General features: G+C 49.3%; 2 protein-coding genes across 4 annotated transcripts in view; one reads left to right on the forward strand and one right to left on the reverse strand.

Moving 5' to 3' along the window:
* DAZAP1 (DAZ associated protein 1) overlaps window positions 1-13,052 on the reverse strand; it is a 51,855-nt gene extending 38,803 nt beyond the window's left edge. For both annotated transcript variants that reach the window (XM_081895740.1, XM_081895739.1), the window contains exon 1: window positions 12,917-13,052. In XM_081895740.1, the coding sequence (XP_081751866.1) occupies window positions 12,917-12,948 (32 nt within the window). In that variant the 5' untranslated portion in view covers window positions 12,949-13,052. The remainder of the gene's footprint in view (window positions 1-12,916) is intronic.
* GAMT (guanidinoacetate N-methyltransferase) overlaps window positions 1-20,122 on the forward strand; it is a 230,483-nt gene that overhangs the window by 201,894 nt on the left and 8,467 nt on the right. Inside the window, exons 1-2 of one of the 2 annotated variants that reach the window (XM_081895818.1) lie at window positions 13,810-13,961; window positions 16,136-16,333. In XM_081895818.1, the coding sequence (XP_081751944.1) occupies window positions 13,928-13,961; window positions 16,136-16,333 (232 nt within the window). In that variant the 5' untranslated portion in view covers window positions 13,810-13,927. Of the gene's footprint in view, window positions 1-13,809; window positions 13,962-16,135; window positions 16,334-20,122 lie in introns of those variants that run through there. The other variant, XM_081895817.1, reaches the window with a different exon arrangement.

Consider the following 20,122-nt stretch of genomic DNA (forward strand, 5'->3'; position numbering starts at 1 on the left):
TACACAACCATGCTTGGAAAATACTCTCGTCTGTGGCCCAGCATTAATTGTACCTCTCTGCTGCTCATTACAGAAGCATCCTTCTCCTCTATCACCAATTATGGTTTCCCAAAAGCATACAGAGAGCAGGTGTAGTATGTATCAGTGTCAGAAACTCAGATATATAAGCTGGGCACCAAATGGCTCCTTAAACTAGAGTGGCAGTCACCATAATGGAATGCAGAGTCGTGGTTTTCAATACAGCTTTTTGGGTCCTGAAATTAATTCTGATTGCGCGGATAAAATATAATGGGTAGGATTCTACAGGATGTGTTGTTGGTGTGTGAAAACAGTCAAGAGCCAAGCATCCCCAGACATGAACCTCCAGGTGATGGAGTCGTCAGGTGCTATCCTGGTGCCTGAGCAATCTTCACTTGGTTGCAAGTGGCCAATAGCCTGGTGCATAATGCGCCTGGCAAATTTTGAATGCTGGTATGTGTGTGTTCATGGGACGCGGGTGGTGCTGTGGGTTAAACCACAGAGCCTTGGGCTTGCCGATCAGAAGGTCGGTGGTTCAAATCCCCGGGACAGGGTGAACGCCCGCTGCTTGGTCCCTGCTCCTGCAAGTAATGCAAGTAGATAAATAGGTACCACTCCAGCGGGAAGGTAAATGGTGTTTCCATGCGCTGCTCTGGTTCGCCAGAAGCGGTTTAGTCATGCTGGCCACATGACCCGGAAGCTGTATGCCAGCTCCCTCGGCCAGTAAAGTGAGATGAGCGCTGCAACCCCAGAGTCGTTCACGACTGGACCTAATGGTCAGGGGTCCCTTTACCTTTTTATATATGTGTCCAGCAGAACAAAGCCAAGAGCCAGGGCTCTACCTCATAACAGCAACCCAACCTACAAATGCACTCTACGTGGCGCTACCTTTGAAAGTGACTCGGAAACTACAACCAATCCAGAATGCGGCAGCTAGACTGGTGACTGGGGACGGCCGCCGAGACCACATAACACCGGTCTTGAAAGACCTAGATTGGCTCCCAGTACGTTTCCGAGCACAATTCGAAGTGTTGGTGCTGACCTTTAAAGCCCTAAACGGCCTCGGTCCATTATATCTGAAGGAGCGTCTCCACCCCCATCGTTCTGCCCGGACGCTGAGGTCCAGCTCCGAGGGCCTTCTGGCGGTTCCCTCATTGCGAGAAGCAAAGCTACAGGGAACCAGGCAGAGGGCCTTCTCGGTGTACTGTATTTTTGGTTTCTATGGAAGCCGGCCACTGTGGCTGGGGAGGCCCAGCCAGATGGGCAGGGTATAAATAATAAATTATTATTATTATTATGCAATAAATTACAACACGTGACCCTTGGTGGGCAGGAGAGGGCAACATCCTGTGCCCTTCTTCCCACGACACCACAGCAGTAATGAGGACAACACTTGACATCACAATGTTGCTGCTTCGTCTACAATTCATTCCCTAAGGGAGAACTCTGGTCTCCACCACCAGCACCCAACCCCAAGCAAAGACGAACCAAGCACACCTCCCCAGGCAGAGAAGGCAGTTCTTTTTATATCTCCTTCTCTGGGCACCAAGATAAAAGAACTACCCTACCCAATGACTAATGGCTTTGTCTTGTCAACTTGATCCAGAAAACTGGATCTACTCCGCAGGCGAGCCACACCCTAAGGATGGTTGCCATCAGACAGACTAGTCTCGCGGGAAGCTAGTTCTAAGTGCCACGGGAGGCTGAGCAACAACAGGTTCTTTGAGGGAAATTTTGCTGCACAGGAGACTTATGACAGCATCGCGAACTTCCATCATTGCTGGTATCGCCAGGAAGGGAGAACTTGAACCCAGTGTCTAAGGCTTGCTTTGCATGTAGAGTGACCCAGGTTCAATCCAGGTTGACATCTCCAGTTAAACAGGAGCAGGTGATGTAAAAGGCCCCTTCTGAGCCCCTAGAAAACCACCTCCTGCCTGTCAGGGTATAAAACACTGGGCAGGATGGACAAATAGCTTGACCTGGTAAAGGCAGCTTTCAATGCTCCTATGATCTCTAATGCAGGCAGGATAGACAACAACAGAAAGTGGAGGCAGGGGGAAGCACTTGTTTATTATTAGTAGTATTAGTATTATTGCTGCTGCTTTACCATCAAGTAAGCTTTGCACAAACCAGCTCCAGGTGTTAAACCTTTACAACTAGGTATTAAAACTCAACCCAGCCTCAAGATCATATCACAAGGGGCTGAAGAGCAAATTTTCAGGAGAGTAAGGTAAAGGTAAAGGGACCCCTGACCATTAGGTCCAGTCGTGACCGACTCTGGGGTTGCAGTGCTCATCCCGCTTTACTGGCCAAGGGAGCCGGCGTACAGCTTCCGGGTCATGTGGCCAGCATGAATAAGCCGCTTCTGGTGAACCAGAGCAGCACAGAAACACCGTTTACCTTCCCGCTGGAGTGGTACCTATTTATCTACTAGCACTGATGTGCTTTCGAACTGCTAGGTTGGCAGGAGCAGGGACCGAGCAACGGGAGCTCACCCCGTCGCGGGGATTTGAACTGCCGACCTTCTGATCGGCAAGCCGTAGGCTCTGTGGTTTAACCCACAGCGCAGTCACCTAAAAGCTCCGCAGCTTTGCACCTAGGAATCAAATAGGAATTAGGCATAGGAAGCTGCCTTATAACAAGTCGAATCATGGGGCCATCTAGTATTGTCTTCACCAACTGGCAACAGTGGCTCTCCAGGGTTTTTCAGGCAGGGGGCATTCCCAGCGATACCTGAGGATGCTGGTGTAGAATGAACCTGGGGCCTTTTGTGCACAAAGCAGATGTTGGACTGCTGAGCTATATATATGGCCCCTTCCTACATTTCTTCAGTTTGTGGAATCCAATGAACAGATTGATTTGGACCACTATGGGGAGGGAAGGCAAGCCCTTGCTTAAAAGGTAATGGGACCCCTGACCATTAGGTCCAGTCGTGGCCGACTCTGGGGTTGCGGCGCTCATCTCGCTCTATTGGCCGAGGGAGCCGGAGTACAGCTTCCGGGTCATGTGGCCAGCAGGACTAAGCCGCTTCTGGCAAACCAAAGCAGCGCATGGAAACGCCGTTTACCTTCCCGCCGGAGTGGTACCTATTTATCTACTTGCACTTTGACGTGCTTTCGAACTGCTAGGTTGGCAGGAGCAGGGACTGAGCAACGGGAGCTCACCCCGTCGCGGGGATTCGAACTGCCAACCTTCTGATTGGCAAGTCCTAGGCTCTGTGGTTTAACCCACAGCGCCACCCGCGTCCCAGCCCTTGCTTAAGATCAGACAAATTCAGGTTTATCCGAGCTCTTGAAATCTACCACTGGGAAAACAGACACCCAACAAAAAGAACTTTCCTCTCTTTTTTTGGAACTAGTGCAGAGTTCAGGGCAGCTTTCCGTGCAAACGCATGAATACCGCTCCCAGTGTTTCGGCTGGCTTTAATAATGCGCAGTGCCCATCAATGGCTGTGCAGAAAGCACAGAGTGTGCCTACGGAGGAAGGTTGTCCAGGGACATCAATACCGAGAGATGTCACCACCACTGTTAGCAAGGCAGGATTCCAGCGCTCACCCACAATCTTATCACAAGCTTGGCTGAAGCGGGCATCAAGAGATGCCCAGGCACAATCCCAACCGCACATGTCTAATGAATACTTTAGAGGCACCCTATTATTCACCAATGAAAGGGGGAGAGGCAACTTGTGTGGAACTAAGGGCTACACTGGAGGGGTGCAGCTTAATTCTCAGATGTCAGGTGTGTGTGTGTGTGTGTGTGACTAAAACAACTTGCATGCAAGAAAGTTCACGTGCTGAAATATAGTCTATTGATGAAGCACGCTCGTTCTAGAGGGCTAAGGCAATTTGAGGATGTTGAGGCTAGGAATCTTTTCCACATACAAAACGCTTTTCCATTCTGATTGACTTGCAAAAATTCGGAAAGGTAGAGAGCATTAAGATTCCCATGTTACAAAAAACTGAGGCTGAGATGTTGCAAGTGGCGCAAGGTCACCCAACAGAAATGACAATAAATGACAAACTATGGATATGGGGTTGGTTTTACCTGTCCCTGACCCTGCTCTGGCATGTTCCCTATATCCTATATCCTAAGCCAAGCATCTCTCTGCAAGGAGGAGGGACTTTGAAATCTTTTCAGTCTTCCAGCTCTATTGTAAATTATTTCTGGCCACCTTGACAAATATTCAGACCAAAAAAAAAAAAAAAAAAAGTGCAGGGTTTTCTGAGGTCAAGCAGAGCAGCTGTATGTAAATAAAGTGTGGCTATTTATACACAGCTCCATAGATTGCCACAAGCTAAGACAGTTTTGGCTTTTGGCTTTGTGTTAGATGGGATTCTGGTACACTGAGCAAATGCAGAACAAACCGGCACTGCAGCCTGAAGATGGCATGGAGAAATAAATAAATAAACAGACCACGAGAGAAGCACCAAACCGTTCCAACAAAACCTCTCATCTTCCAGCGCTCAGTCACTGCCATCTTAACTATTATACCAGCAGCTCATCTCCCATGCCATGGGGAACCGGGTTTGCTTGACCCTTCGTTTTAAGAAACACTTTCCTTAATGCTAAAACAAAACGCTACTAACAACAGCAACAACAACAACAAGGAACAGGTACTTCTACATACCTAACTGAAAGCCCCGAGGAACAGGGTAGCAAAGCACAGAAAAGCAATGTATATTATTTATAGGCCCTCGCTCCCTTGGATTATTTTGGGCTCCGCTGGAAGGTCGAGATAGAAATTTAATAAATAATTTTAATGGCCGTAGAAAATGTTCTCTAGGCTAGATGCAGTCCAATTCAGACTGATTTGGTACTAAGCACCACTGAGCTTGTCGCTGAGGAACCATATGTAGGATTTGGATGAGCACCCTCAGACCTTTGGTTTTAGGTCCTGTGCCATTTTTATGAATTTGCTGTATGTGAATTGTGTGCTAAGCAACCAACAAATGCCCTCCCCCTCTTTTTTCTGCAGTGGGCTGCATCAGATGCAGTGCCAAACCATGCTTTGGCCGACATGGGTGAATATTAAGAAGAAGAAGAAGAGTTTGGATTTGATATTCCGCTTTATCACTACCCGAAGGAGTCTCAAAGCGGCTAACAATCTCCTTTCCCTTCCTCCCCCATAACAAACACTCTGTGAGGCGAGTGCGGCTGAGAGACTTCAAAGAAGTGTGACTGGCCCAAGGTCACCCAGCAGATGCATGTGGAGGAGCGGAGACGAGAACCCGGTTCCCCAGATTACGAGTCTACCGCTCTTAACCACTACACCCCACTGGTGCCTTGGGCTTGCGCGCTCCCTCTCCTCGCTCTGTGTGCATGGCAATTCTGTCCCTCCTTTAGTTCCAGGAAAGGAGGCAATTGCTGAGCACGAGGTGAGGAAGAAGGGCAAGGATGCAGCAGCAGCACAAGCACCTTTTATCAGATTCGGCCAATATGCAGGCTGCAACCTTACCTGGATGGAGAGAGTTTGGCAACAATCACCCATGCTCTGTTACCAGAGATGGACGTGGGATTGCCTCTGAAAATGGCCTGGAAGATGCAGTTGGTCAAGCAAAGCACCGCAAGATTAACTGGGGCTAATCTAGTCTGTTTCTGTGCTCAATTTAAACCTTTAAGGCTCTAAATAACTTCAGACTAAGTGACCTGGAAGGCCACCTTCTCACACACATACCTGCCCACACCTTAAGATCCTCTTTGGAGGGCCTGTTCCAGCTGTCCCTGCAGAATGAAGCAAGGCAGGCAACTACCAAGGAGAGGAGAGGGCACTTTGGTGAAGCAATAGCCTTCCCAGGAAGGCTCACCCAGTGGCGTAACATGGGTTGCCAAAGCCCGGGGCAAGGCAAGTATCCTTGGCACTGTCTATCGATAGGCGGGAACTAAGGGGCAGAAGCTAAGCAACATACCCGAGGAGCAGCCGTGGCGTCCCGTGAGCACTGAGCATGGCAGAGAATGGAATGGGGGATTGGTCGGGAGCAGGGTTCTTTCCAAAGCCCGTGCAGAGGACATTGGGAGATTTAAATGTGAGAGGGAGGGCACACTATTTTAAACATTTTATTACTACTACTTTTTCTTTTGAAATTTTGCACCCCTGAGAATATTTACGCTGCTAGCAACCGCCCCTGTGACCCCACCAATGCTACGGCGCTAGCCACTCGCCTAGTAAAATTTCGTGATCTTTCTGGTGACAGGTGAATATAATTTTTTTCTAACCACCCCTTTAAAATTACTTGAGTATTTTAGTCCTGTTTTTTAAAGGTGGGGTGCATCAAGTTGTGTTGATGCTGTTCTTGAATGGTTTCATGTTTTACTTTGTATTTTAATTTTTTTTAAACTTATTTACTGTACGTCACCCAGAGAACTTTATGTTATGGGATGCCCTGCAAACATAGCAAACAAACGAAATTAAATCAGAGGCTCCTTGAAGGCTCTCTCTCTCTCTCTCAGAAGCAAACCAAGCTCTGCCATTGTGCCTAAAATCAGCCCATTCCTATTGCATTATCTTTCTCTTCACCGCAGAAGGAAAACAGTTTCCTATGAAACCACAAATAACGAGCAAGCTACAAATAAGCTTACAAATCCAATTTATTAAAACAACACAGATTATTCTGGCCACATTTACTGTGCCACATTCCACAGGAAATTAAAAAAAACCCATTTGCTATTAGAATTTTATAAGTGTTGCGAGGACATCCAGAATCGACAGCACCCCTAACACTGAGAATTTTGCTGTTGCTAACTGGCATCAGGATCTAGCACTTGTTAGGCCAACAAGCAAAGAGCATTCCTTGAATCTTTGTGAAGGAAGTCTAGAGGAAATCCAGTCCCACTTGCAATGGGCCTACAGGTTGCTTGTCCAGTCGCATATACCTTGACCTAGACCAATAACGGGGAACCTATGGCTCTCCAGATGTTGATGAACTCCCATCATCCCTGACCATTGGCCATGTTGGCTGAGGCGGACTGAGATTGTAGTCTAACATCTGGAGGACCACAAGTTTCCTACTACTGACATAGGTGGTCTACACTTAGCTATTGTAGTCATTGTGGCCTTTTGAAAATAAAAGTATTTACTGCATTGCTGCCCGAAGTGGATTTGCACTGGTCATAGGTGGCTGCTAAGAACCTTTGGGCATTTCAGTTACCATATTTTTCGCTCTATAAGACGCACCAGACCACAAGACACACCTAGCTTTGGGTGGAGGAAAACAAGAAAAGAAATATTCTGAATCTCAGAAGCCAGAACAGCAAGAGGGATTGCTGCGCAGTGAAAGCAGCAATCCCTCTTGCTGTTCTGGCTTCTGGGATAGCTGCGCAGCCTGAATTCGCCCCATAAGACGCACACACATTCCCCCTTACTTTTTAGGAGGGAAAAAGGAGTCTTATAGAGCAAAAAATACGGTATGTTTTTTCACCTGAGGTTTCGCAGCTCAGTTTAAAAATTGAAAACAAAAAAATTCCTTCCAGTAGCACCTTAAAGACCAACTAAGTTAGTTCTTGGTATGAGCTTTCCTGTGCATGCACACTTCTTCAGATACACATGAAAGCTCATACCAAGAACTAACTTAGTTGGTCTTTAAGGTGTTACTGGAAGGAATTTTTTTGTTTTGACTATGGCAGACCAACACAGCTACCTATCTGTAACTAAAAATTTAAAATTGAGCTCATATGAACAAGGCTGATAGAAGCAGCTTGTTTCGTGCCACCTTGAGTGCTACTCTGACAATGGTAATGCAGTATATCTTATCAGCATTTTTCTTTTAAAAATTACTGCAGCAGCAACAACGTACTTGATGCTTTACCAAGTAACAAAGACAGGGCCCAACCCCAAGACACTTAAAGCAGAAATGTCAACAGCGGCTTAGCAACACACTACAAGGAAAGAGCTTGCAAGGAATGAATGTCTTCAAGTGCATTTCAGCTGGGAATATGAATTAGTTTTATGAGGGATGGTGTAAGACTCAAGGAAAAGGTAGACTTTGATGAGAAAGTGCTTCACAACTCACAGAGCAGAAATCTTCCCAATGAGTAGAACCCAAAGGACGAGCCATTCTTCTTGTCAACTCCCAAAAAGTATTTAGGTGACTGTCTACTTGCAACCCTGGCATAATGTTTATACTTTTGCCACCATGCTCATTCTGCATGCTGTACTCTTAAGCATGGTCTGATAGTAGAAGAAACTTTATGATCAAACTGCTTGATATTAAACTAAATGTGAAGCAATGTATGGAGGCATAATCTAAATATTATAGTTGCCGGTTTTAAGCATCTTTTCCATTTTCAGCATAGTAAAGTTTCTTCGATTTCAGGCTACGTATGCTTATTTCCTATAGAATGGAAGCTTGGTGAGCTAAGGCTTAGAAATATTCCCCCAGCTCTTTTCCTACATACTGTACTGCAGACGTCCTGTTCAACATTTGGAGCACGGCGACTAAGGACGACATATACAAAGACTCAACCAGTGAGCTATTTTGAGGTTATAGATTAAAAGCATGAAATCCCTTAGAAGGCTTTACAAAAGTAAACCCCCCCCTTTCTCACCCCCCCTTCAAATTCAGCCATTCCCAGGATGGAAATTGATCTGTGGAAATCTGCCCGGGAACAAGAAATATAAAGGCACGTTGGGCACCCCAGGAGGTCTTATCTGCATGTGGCAGAGAAGTAAAAAATGAGATACAAAAGAGAATCTTCTTTTTAAGCCTTTATCCCTCCAGTGTGGGCTGCCTCGGCCTCAGAGGCTGAAAGCAAAGCCATGCCTTTTGCCAGCCGTGCTCAACGCAAGAGGGGCAAGCTCCACGCGTCATGGGGCAGCATTGATGAATCACCAGTGTTCTTGTCCTACACAGGTTCTCAACCTCTTGCAGGAAGGGGACTTAAGAGGCACGAGAGAGACTGTTTCAGGGGCAAAAGTCTGAATATGATGGCTTGTATAGGGTCACAAAGGGACAAGGAGAAGCATGGTTCAGCAACCAATGCCCCCCTCCCCTCACAAAGTGAGCAGAGGGACCTCAGATAATAATTGGAGCTCTTCACAAGGGAGACACAGCAAGGAGCTGCCACAGATCCCAACCTGATGACCTTCTGCCCCAGCTGCATAGCCAGGTGCAAGCTGCCAGCTGCTCCACAGCCTTAGATTTGTACTGCCGAACTAGAAACCCATCACCCAAAAGGCAGCAAACAGGATGTCAGAGGATGTGGGGGTTTGGGGTGTGTGTGTTGTGAGAGGAGCCCCAAAACCCATGTCAGAGGGCAACAAATGGCCTGGGCCTCTGAACTGATTAGGGAGCTGGATATGAGCCCACAATCTCACTACAATCTTGATCTATATCCACATATTACCTAAGGAGTAATTTAAGAGCACCTGACAAGTATTATCCCCAACAGTGTTATCACTATATGCACCAAACACACGTCCTCAACGGTTGAATCACCTCCCTGTGTGTTTTGGAAGGAATGAAGCCCAAGAAATGAACAAGTCCAGTACCTCAACCATATAAAAGCATACAGTATGCTGAAAGAACCTTTCGCTGCCATGTCTGCTCCGGCATCTAATAATCCAGGAGACAGATGTTTGCGTATCTGCTGGGAGCCCTCTAGTCTAATACAGCCCACCCACTGGGGTCTCAAGGCCCAACAGCAGCCACCTCTCCATTGGAGGTTGTGCTCCAAATCCCCATTCGCTTATCTGCAAAGTAGCAATCATGGACCAACAGCCCCCTAGAGAGAACCCTCCTCCATGTTTAAAGGCTGGACGGTGCCATATGGGCTTTCTGGAAGCACCTGGTTCAGTAAGGTGGAAAGCTGGGCTTTGGGTGCAACAGACCAAGCAGGGATCTCGTTCTTCCTGAAATCCATTTGTGCACTTAGCTCCCCAACCCATGCTCCCTTTCACCTTCTGTGGCCTTAACCGCCACATTGCCCACCCATTATTATTTTGAATCCAACCCTCCCCCCACCCTAATTAACAGCTCGCAGCTCCTCTCATACACACACCCCAAACTGGCCCTCTTCCAAGCCCTCAACTGCAACTGCACCCCCAAAATAGAGAAGATTTAAGACCCATTGGCCAACCTTGCCCTCCAGTGCAGAGGGGGTAAGAGAGACAAGGGATAGAAGGTACAGAGAAGAGTGTGCTGGCCGTGGGGGCAGGGGGGTTTTTCCTTTGGAGAAACTCCTGCTTCATAGCTAAAAAAGTAGGAAGGTTAACCCAGCTTCCTCCCTCCCCACCTCTTCCTGAGCTCTGGGGGAGAGAGAGATCTGAAACTCAAGAGAAAGATCCAAAATAAGGGGGAAAATGAACATTATTAGGCGGTTGACTTTCAGCAGCCCTCCTTGCTGATCGTCGGCCCCCTCCCCAAAATTTATGGCTCTTGTCACAGAGAGAGAGATGGAAGGGGGAAAGCAGCAAGGAGGGTGGTTGCGAAGGGGGAGAAAGGCCCTTCCCTTTCACTGCAGGGTCCTCTGTTGGGGGGGGGGGAATAGAGAGGTCACTCTCTTCTCCAGCCAAATCCAGGAAATCCCTCAACATCCAGGATAAAAAAAAGAGAAAGACAGGTAAAGAAGAGACGGAGCTGAGACCTGTCTCGCCCAAATAGTAATAAGGTGTGAGAGTGTGGTCTTTTTGGAGGAGGGGGGTCTCCTTTTTTCCTTCCCTTACAGCAGGGCTACTATGTGAAAACAGAAGGGTGTCCTCCGCATGACCCCCACTTCCCCCCATGCCCTGCCCCCCCACGTGACAGGGCCTTCCCCCTAAATAGTAAGTGTGGCCTTTTTGGGGGGCTCCCTCTTTCCCCCCTTCCCTTACAACAGGGCTACTATGTGGAAACAGAGGAAGGGGGTGTCCTCCCCGTGACCCCCGCTTCCCCCCAAATGTGGTCTTTTTGGGGAATGGGGGGCTCCCTCTTTCTTCTCTTCCAACAAGGCTACTAGGGGAAACAGAGGAAATGGGGGTGTCCTCCCCGTGACCCCCATTTCCCCCCACGTGACAGGGCCTTCCCACTTCCCCCCAAGCGTGGTCTTATGGGGGGGCTCCCTCTTTCTTCCCTTGCCATACAGCAAGGCTACTATGTGGAAACAGAGGGAGATGGGGGTGTCTTCCCCTTGACCCCCACTTTACCCCTCGCCCTGCCCCCCCCCCACGTGACAGGGCCTTCCCCCTAAATAGTAAGAGTGCTCTTTTGGGGAGCTCCCTCTTTCCCCCCCTTACAGCAGGGCTATGTGGAAACAGAGGGAGAGGGGGGTGTCCTCCCCACGAGCCCCACTTCCCCCCTCGCCCTGTTCCCCCCCCCCACGTGACAGGGCCTTCCCACTCCCCCCCAAGTGTGGTCTTTTTGGTGGGGGGGGGCTCCCTCTTTCTTCCCTTACAACAGGGCTACTATGTGGAAACAGAGGAAGAAAGGGTGTCCTCCCTGCGACCCCCACTTCCCCCCAAAGTGTGGTCTTTTGGGGGGCTCCCTCTTTTTCCCCCTTCCCTTACAACAAGGCTACTATGTGGAAACAGAGGGGGGTGTCCTCCCAGTGACCCCCACTTCCCCCCAAAGTGTGGTCTTTTGGGGGGGGGCTCCCTCTTTTTCCCCCTTCCCTTACAACAAGGCTACTATGTGGAAACAGAGGGGGGTGTCCTCCCAGTGACCCCCACTTCCCCCCACGTGACAGGGCCTTCCCCCTAAATAGTGAATGAGGTCTTTTGGGGAGGGCTCCCTCTTCCCCCCCACCTTCCCTTACAACAGGGCTACTACGGGGAAACATCGAGGAAGAGGGGGGTGTCCTCCCCGTGAGCCCCACTTCCCCCCAAGTGTGGTCTTTTTAGGGGTGGGGGGGACTCCCTCTTTCTTCTCTTCCAACAAGGCTACTAGGGGAAACAGAGGAAATGGGGGTGTCCTACCCGTGACCCCCACTTTCCCCCACGTGACAGGACCTTCCCACTTCCCCCCAAGCGTGGTCTTTTGGGGGGGCTCCCTCTTTCCCCCCTTCCCTTACAACAAGGCTACTATATGGAAACAGAGGAAGAAGGGGGTGTCCTCCCCGCGACCACCACTCCCCCCGTGTGGTCTTTTGGGGGGGCTCCCTCTTCCCCCCCTTGCCATACAACAGGGCTACTATGTGGAAACAGAGGGGGGTGTCCTCCCAGTGACCCCCACTTTCCTTCCACGTGACAGGGCCTTCCCCCTAAAGAGTAAATGTGGTCTTTGGGGGGTCTCCCTCTTTCCCCCCTTCCCTTACAACAGGGCTACTATGTGGAAACAGAGGAAGAGGGGGTCCTCCCCGCGACCCCCACGTCCCCCCAAGTGTGGTCTTTTTAGGGGTGGGGGGGCTCCCTCTTTCTTCGCTTCCAACAAGGCTACTAGGGGAAACAGAGGAAATGGGGGGTGTCCTCCCCGTGACCCCCACTTTCCCCCACGTGACAGGGCCTTCCCACTTCCCCCCAAGCGTGGTCTTTTGGGGGGCTCCCTCTTTCCCCCCCTTATAACAGGGCTACTATGTGGAAACAGAGGGGGGTGTCCTCCCTGTGACCCCCACTTCTCCCCAAGTGTGGTCTTTTGGGGGGCTCCCTCTTTCCCCCCCTTCCCTTACAACAAGGCTACTACGGGGAAACATCGAGGAAGAGGGGGGTGTCCTCCCCGTGAGCCCCACTTCCCCCCACGTGACAGGGCCTTCCCACTCCCCCCCAAGTGTGGTCTTATTGGGGGGGCTCCCTCTTTCCCCCCCTTATAACAGGGCTACTATGTGGAAACAGAGGGGGGTGTCCTCCCCGTGACCCCCACTTCTCTCCAAGTGTGGTCTTTTGGGGGGCTCCCTCTTTCCCCCCTTCCAACAGGGCTACTATGTGGAAACAGATGGGGGTGACCCCCACTCCCCCCGCCCCCCCACACGTGACAGGGCCTTTCCCCCCCCCTCACCCGATCTCGTCGGCGCTCCCCACGCTGTTCATGGCGGGGGCGCGAAGGCCCTGGGCCCGCTCGGCTGCCCCTCCGCCGCCTCCTCTCTCGCCGCTGCCTCCTTCTGCTTCCTCCTCCGGCGCTGAGGTGAATCCGTGAGGGGGGGGGAAAGAGAGGAGGAGGCGGCGGCGGCGGCTGTGGCTGCTGCTGCTGAGGCGGCTTTCTCTCCTTCTTCTCTCCTTCTTCCTCTCCGGCTCCTCCGCCGCCGCCGCCGCCTCTCCTTCTCTCGGGGCTTTTCCTATTTTACCTCACACAAGAGGGCCCCGGCGACCAAGCAGCAGCCAGCGGGCGTCGCGCGCATGCGCAAGCGGCACGCACGCACACGCGCGCGCGCTCTCGCCTCCCGTTCCCCCCCTGCGGCCGCCAACCGCCGCTCCCGGCCGGACAGCGCCGCACTGCGCTTGCGCCAAAGCGCGAGTCGCCTTCTTTTCCTTTTCTACGCTCCGCCCCACTATTCGCCATTGGCTGGTTCTAAACGGGGTTTACCGCAGGGGCGGGAGGGCGACGCGGGGAGCCGAAGGGAGGAAGAGGCGGCGCGCACGCGCGTTGCTCGTCAAGGTGGGTTTTTTCCGCGAAAGGCATTATGGGAGGTGTAGTTTTTTAAAAAAGAATTCGTTAATGGACGGCGGAGAAAACGTCTCACCTTCCTAAAGGATGATGGGAAGTGTAGTTTGTAGCCGCTCGCACGCAGAGCACGTCTTTGCGACCGCCAGAGGGGTCAGGAAGAGGAGAAAGGTGCGCATGCGCCGAGGAAACATAGCGTATTTGGCCGCCGCAAGGCTTCATGGGGGTTGTAGTCCTTTTGGCTGAGGGGATGAGAATGGAATTATTATAGGGAGAGTTTTCAGGCCATTTGTGTGTGGGGAATGTCTGTTTTAAGAGGATTAAATAGATTATAAGGGGGAAGGAAAGGAAGCTTTTGGTGCCAGCCCCTCACAAAAGCCTTTTAATAGGAAAGGTGGCACTCTGTACATGCTCAGAGACACCTTTTATCCTGAACTCACATGTACCTGAATGTGCGTGGAAACTAACCTACTGGGGAAAAAGTAAAATAAATGCATTTATTGCCTGGCTCATTTGGCCTCTGGTGGCCCTCATAAAGTTGCTCAGAGTGGAATGTGGCCCTCAGGCCGTTTCCTTAGGGCCAGTATAAATCACCTGGTGCATACTGGGGCAAATAAATAAATAAGCAAGTATATTTCACGTGGACCATGAATAAAACCTTGAGGGGTCTTGATGGAGACGTCGACCCAAGCGTGCAGCAGCCATCACAAATCCCATGCTAGGGATTGTAATAATAATAATAATAATAATAATAATAATAATAATAATAATAATATATTATTTTTACCCCTTCCATGTGGCTGAGTTTCCCCAGCTACTCTGGGGGAAAGGAGCTGAAAATAAAAATTTCAATGCCATGAATGTCATCATACAGATAATATGTGTCCAATTCTAGTCCAATTCGTGTGAAAAAAGGATATTGCAGAGTTTGGGAAAGTTCCGGGAAAGGGCAACAAAGGGGATGGAGGAAAGGTTGCAGTTTATTTTGGTTGCTGACCCCTTCTTTTCGATTGGAGGAAATTTAAAGATTATCTACAGAAATATTGTAAAATTAATGAATGTTAGAAAGGTGTTGGAATGAACTTATATGGCTTTAGCAGAAATGTTATAAAGAATTAAATAGACTGTTAATGGATTAAAGGGAAAAATAAGGTCAGAATGTGTTAAGATAAATTATAGGACAGAAACCTGAGGAAGATGGAAAGGATTTGCTGAAACAGTTAATTGAAGTGGAATACAAAAAAGGGAGGTGCGAGGAGGTCGCTGAAACAAGTAAATGAAAAGATAAGATATTGAAAGTATTGGATGTGTGTTTTAATTGTTTTTATTTTGTTTTGCTATCTATATGTAGTTTTGTTGGTCTTTGTATTGTATTATATTGTTTTGTTTAACTCTTTTTCTTTTTATTCTGTAATCGGATTTAGGTTTGATGAGGCCCTAAACTACTGAAGGTAATGGGACCTTTTCTATGTCCAGCCGTCCTTTGTCAACAACAAATTTCCACTGTTTTTTTTGTGTGTGTGTGTGTGTTGAATATATTCTATATGGCCATTTATGGACCTGTTAAATAGACATGGCAGACGCACAGCGATTTCTCCAAAGCAGCTCTTTATTTTGTAAGCTGGAACAGAAAACTGAACGGCAAACAGCTCAGCCGGCCTGCTTTTATAGGCAGCCGGCTGTCAACATTGTAGCAACAACAACCCAGGGTTTCCCGCCTAAAATAACTGACGAGGACCTGAGTGAAAACTATCTACAGACCTGAGTGAGAACTATCTACAGTATCCCCCTGCTGGCCCAGGGTGAGAATTTCACTACATAAAAGACCTATTAGGTATCTCAAGCCATTTGCACATGCAACCAGTCCATGCCGAATGTATGCACGCTATACAGTGGTACCTCGGGTTACTTAATTCGTTTATAACCTGAAACTGTTCTTAACCTGAAGCACCACTTTAGCTAATGGGGCCTCCTGCTGCCGCCGCGCCGCCGCAGCACGATTTCTGTTCTTAACCTGAAGCACTATTTCTGGGTTAGCGGAGTCTGTAACCTGAAGCGTATGTAACCTGAAGCGTATGTAACCCGAGGTACCGCTGTATATAGAAAGGAGCACGCCAGTGATATTTTAGGGAGCAGGCTAGCAGGCGGGGGCCATGAGTTACATCACAGGAGCCTGCACAACACAAAACACTGTTGCTGGATGCAGGTTTTATTTTATTTGTTTTTTATCTTATATTTTGGAAATGAACATCCAAGTTTTTTTTCTTTTAAATTTTTTGGGGGAGCCCCCGAGATAGCGGGGCCCTAAGCTACAGCTCGTTTAGCTTATACGTAAATCCAGCCACTGGGTTAGTGCATGCAAGAGTTATCCAGCAGGTGTCCCCTCGTTCTTTTCCCATTTGGAAAATGGGCGTTGCAAAATGAGAGGAGGGGGGCATGGAATCACCCTTCCCTTTTCAACTCAGCACTCCTGAGATGCAGAGTCAGCTGTTTTCCCCTCCCCTTCGCCCCCCAGCTTCATCTATTTAAAGCCAACTTATTTAAAGTCCAAGGGGGCGCCTGCTGGGATCTGTTAAATCTCCAGCTCTCTCTTTCTTTCTCTCTCTGCCTCTCCAGCTCCAGCCAACATGACTTCCTTGTCCGAAACCGCCCAACCAATTTTCCTGGAAGGGGAGAACTGCAAGCCCTCCTGGAAAGAAGCGGCCGCGGGGTACGACACGACGGACACCCACTTGGAAATCATGGGGAAGCCGGTTATGGAGCGCTGGGAGACCCCTTACATGCATTCCCTCGCTTCTGTGGCCGCTTCGAAAGGTAGGACGGTGCATTTACCGTATTTTTGGCTCTATAAGACGCACCAGACCGCAACACGCACCTAGTTTTTGGAGGAGGAAAACAAGAAAAAAGATATTCTGAATCTCAGAAGCCAGAACAGCAAGAGGGATCGCTGCGCAGTGAAAGCAGCAATCCCTCTTGCTGTTCTGGCTTCTGGGATAGCTGCGAAAACGCAGCCTCACAAGGTACGTCTAAGAGCCCTAAGGCTGAATCAGGTTATAGAGGGGTGTGTGTGTGTATGTATATACACACACACCTATACACATATACATATCTACACATATACTCTCTCTCTCTATATATATATACCGTATTTTTCGCTCTATAAGACACACCAGATAGGGACGCGGGTGGCGCTGTGGGTAAAACCTCAGTGCCTAGGACTTGCCGATCACATGGTCGGCGGTTCGAATCCTCGCAGCAGGGTGAGCTCCCGTCTTTCGGTCCCAGCTCCTGCCCACCTAGCAGTTCGAAATCACCCCTAAGTGCAAGTAGATAAATAGGTACCGCTTTCTAGCGGGAAGGTAAACAGCGTTTCCATGTGCTGCGCTGGTGCTGACTCGCCAGAGCAGCTTTGTCACGCTGGCCACGTGACCCGGAAGTGTCTCCGGACAGCGCTGGCCCCCGGCCTCTTAAGTGAGATGGGCACACAATCCTAGAGTCGGACACGACTGGCCCGTACGGGCAGGGGTACCTTTACCTTTTTAAGACACACCAGACCACAAGACACACCTAGTTTTTGGAGGAGGAAAACAAGAAAAAAAATATTATGAATCTCAGAAGCCAGAACAGCAAGAGGGATCGCTGTGCAGCGAAAGCAGCAATCCCTTTTGCTGTTTTGGCTTCTGGGATAGCTGCGCAGCCTGCATTTGCTCCATAAGACGCACACACATTTCCCCTTACTTTTTAGGAGGGAAAAAGTGAGTTTTATAGAGCAAAAAATACGGTATGTTTTGTTTCGCTGCATTCCACTGAGAGGCCAGGAGCTGGCCCACAAGGTAGCCCAGTTCGCTTCAGGGCCAAGTGTTGGGAGAAAGGAACCCGGTCTCTCCCTGGTGCTAGCCTGACACGCTAAATCGCAATGTTGTGGTCATTGGAGGTTTGTGGGCAAGCCTACCTTCAAGGGGTGTTGCTGCCATAGCGTGCCAGCGCTCCAAATTCCCCGCTTTTGCGGTGGACATCCCAGTAAGCTGAATATTGCGAGATTCGGGAAAGGTGGAAGAAAGGACAGCTCAGGGTTGAACTACGGAACTCCTTGCCACAGGAAGGAGGCAATAATGCGTCCGAATACCAGTTGCCACAGGAAGGGAGAGTTGTTCTTGAGCTTGTGGCCCCTCGTGAGAATTGGATGGGGGCTCCCTTTGGCTTGATCCTGCAACCAGGCTGTCCTGACGTTCCCTCTCTGGTTCGACGTTGCCAGCCTATCCTAAGCTACTCCTTGTCTGAAAGACTCTGGGTTGTACCCTGCTATAACCTCTGCCCCAGCATAGCACCCATTGGAAGGAATGCTCCAAAGTTAGTCAGTCCCATTCATTTCAGTGGGTCTCCTCCGAGTAGGGCTAGCGTTGGTGGCAACGGATTCCCTCTCTGGCTGCACTCTAAAGCACATTCAGCTCCCACCCGAGGGGAAAAGAAAAACCCCGGGAACTATAGTTTGCCCTGCAGTGCTACAACTCCCAAAGAAGCATAAAAGGTGTCTGTGTTTATATGATTTAGAACCACACACAGCTGATGAAGCCCCTTGGGGCGAAACAGGGGAATATGCAGGAATCCTTCTCTTGTCTACCTGTGCCTCTACCAGTGCTACTTTCTTAAATCTACCAACCTTATCATCTTCATTTGACACTTACAAGACTATTTCATGGTACTCTTCTAAGGGATACGTCAGATAGAAAAATACAAGAGAAGATGAAGAAATTTTGTACATACTGGACTTGGTGGTTAACTGAATAAGCTACATTTTAATATATTATGTCACAATGCTAACTTTGACGTTATGAGAAGCTGCATCTAATTTTGAGAAGTAAGGTAAAGGGACCCCTGACCGTTAGGTCCAGTTGTGGCCGACTCTGGGGTTGCGGCGCTCATCTCGCTTTACTGGCCGAAGGAGCTGGCGTACAGCTTCCGGGTCATGTGGCCAGCAGGACTAAGCCGCTTCCGGCGAACCAGAGCAGTGCACGGAAACACTGTTTACCTTCCCGCTGGAGTGGTACCTATTTATCTACTTGCACTTGACGTGCTTTCGAACTGCTAGGTTGGCAGGAGCAGGGACCGAGCAACGGGAGCTCACCCCGTCATTGCGGGATTCGAACCGCCGACCTTCTGATCGGCAAGTCCTAGGCTCTGTGGTTTAACCCACAGCGCCACCCGCCTCCCTATAATTTTGAGAAGTAGCTTCTAGTAAATGACTTTACAATTGTTAACATACAGCCTATTACCTTTACGTGTTTTTTTCCAAGTGGATTTGCGTAATACAGGCATTCTAGTGGTTTTGAGCTACAACTTCCAGCACCCTTTAGCTAACATTCCAGGGATTGTTGGACGCGGGCACAGCAGTGAAGGAATGTGCTTTAACCTTTTTCCGCCCCTCACCCCAGGTCTTCCTGCCTGAGACCTCCTTGTGTTGCAGCAGAGTTAAGAATAGCCACACTGCAAACTATCTCCCCTTTTGAAATAAACGCTTGTCTGCGGGTTCGATTCAGGGGCCGGGCTTTTCCCGACAGCTGCAAGCTGAGACTTGGGATATAAGCCTAGTCCAGGGGTCTGCAACCTTTAAGACAAAAAGAGCCACTTGAACCCGTTTCCGAATATAAAAAAAAACTGGGAGCCGCAAAACTCGTCATTATTAAAATAACTTTTTTGTCACTTTTTTATTATTTCTTTGTTTGACCCCTCAGAATTACTCCTCCTCATAGAAATAAACGTTAAATTAACAAGTTACCTTATTGTGTGTGTGTATTCTTCACTCCCCTTCAATGCAGTGACCAGCGTACATGCCCCTTACAATATAGCAGACGGGCGGGCGGGAAGGTGACGTCGGGAAGGTGCGTGACTAACGCACGCACCGCCCCCATGCGACGTCACAGTCAGTACAGCACCCGCCACAGTGGGGAGTGTCGGGGCGCACAATGCGCCTCCTCCCCTCGCTAGTATCCGCCCCGGAGCCGCGGCAAAGGGGTAAAAGAGCCACATGCGGCTCCAGAGCCACGGGTTGCAGACCCCTGGCCTAGGGGAAGAAAGATTCTCTTGGATAGAGCAAAAAAAAAATCTAGATTATTCTTACAGCAGTGAACTCTGGCCTTCTCGTATTTAGCCTGAAGGCCAACACACAAGCTTGTTCTACATACTTTTGCCTCTGGCAATATTTAAGGCAGGCATGCCCCCACCCCCAGTTGATAGGCAATGCCATTTAAATGGTGTCCGTGCTCCGCATCTTGTGATTGGTTATGTGGGGCAGGTCTTACCTAGGCCTCCCCAATATTTTATTCAAATTGGCTTCTGCTTCCAGACTGATCAGGCATGTGTTTTTTTGGGGGGGCAGCCAATTTAGAAGCCAACTTTTGAATTTCGTCCCCGACACGTTTTCTTCCTCGTACTGCACTTGCTGCCTGCATTGAATTGTAAGTAAAATTTTTGTTTAGCAACAACAACAACTTTATTATTTATACCCCGCACATCTGGCTGGGTTTGTTTATCGTAAAACAACGTGTGCTTCATTCTATGCAAGGGGGGGGAAGAGGTGGAAGGGGGTCAGCGGACCCCAAAAGA

This window comes from Podarcis melisellensis (genome assembly GCF_964234715.1).
Source record: "Podarcis melisellensis genome assembly, chromosome: 18".
NCBI classification, from domain to species: Eukaryota; Metazoa; Chordata; class Lepidosauria; order Squamata; family Lacertidae; genus Podarcis; species Podarcis melisellensis.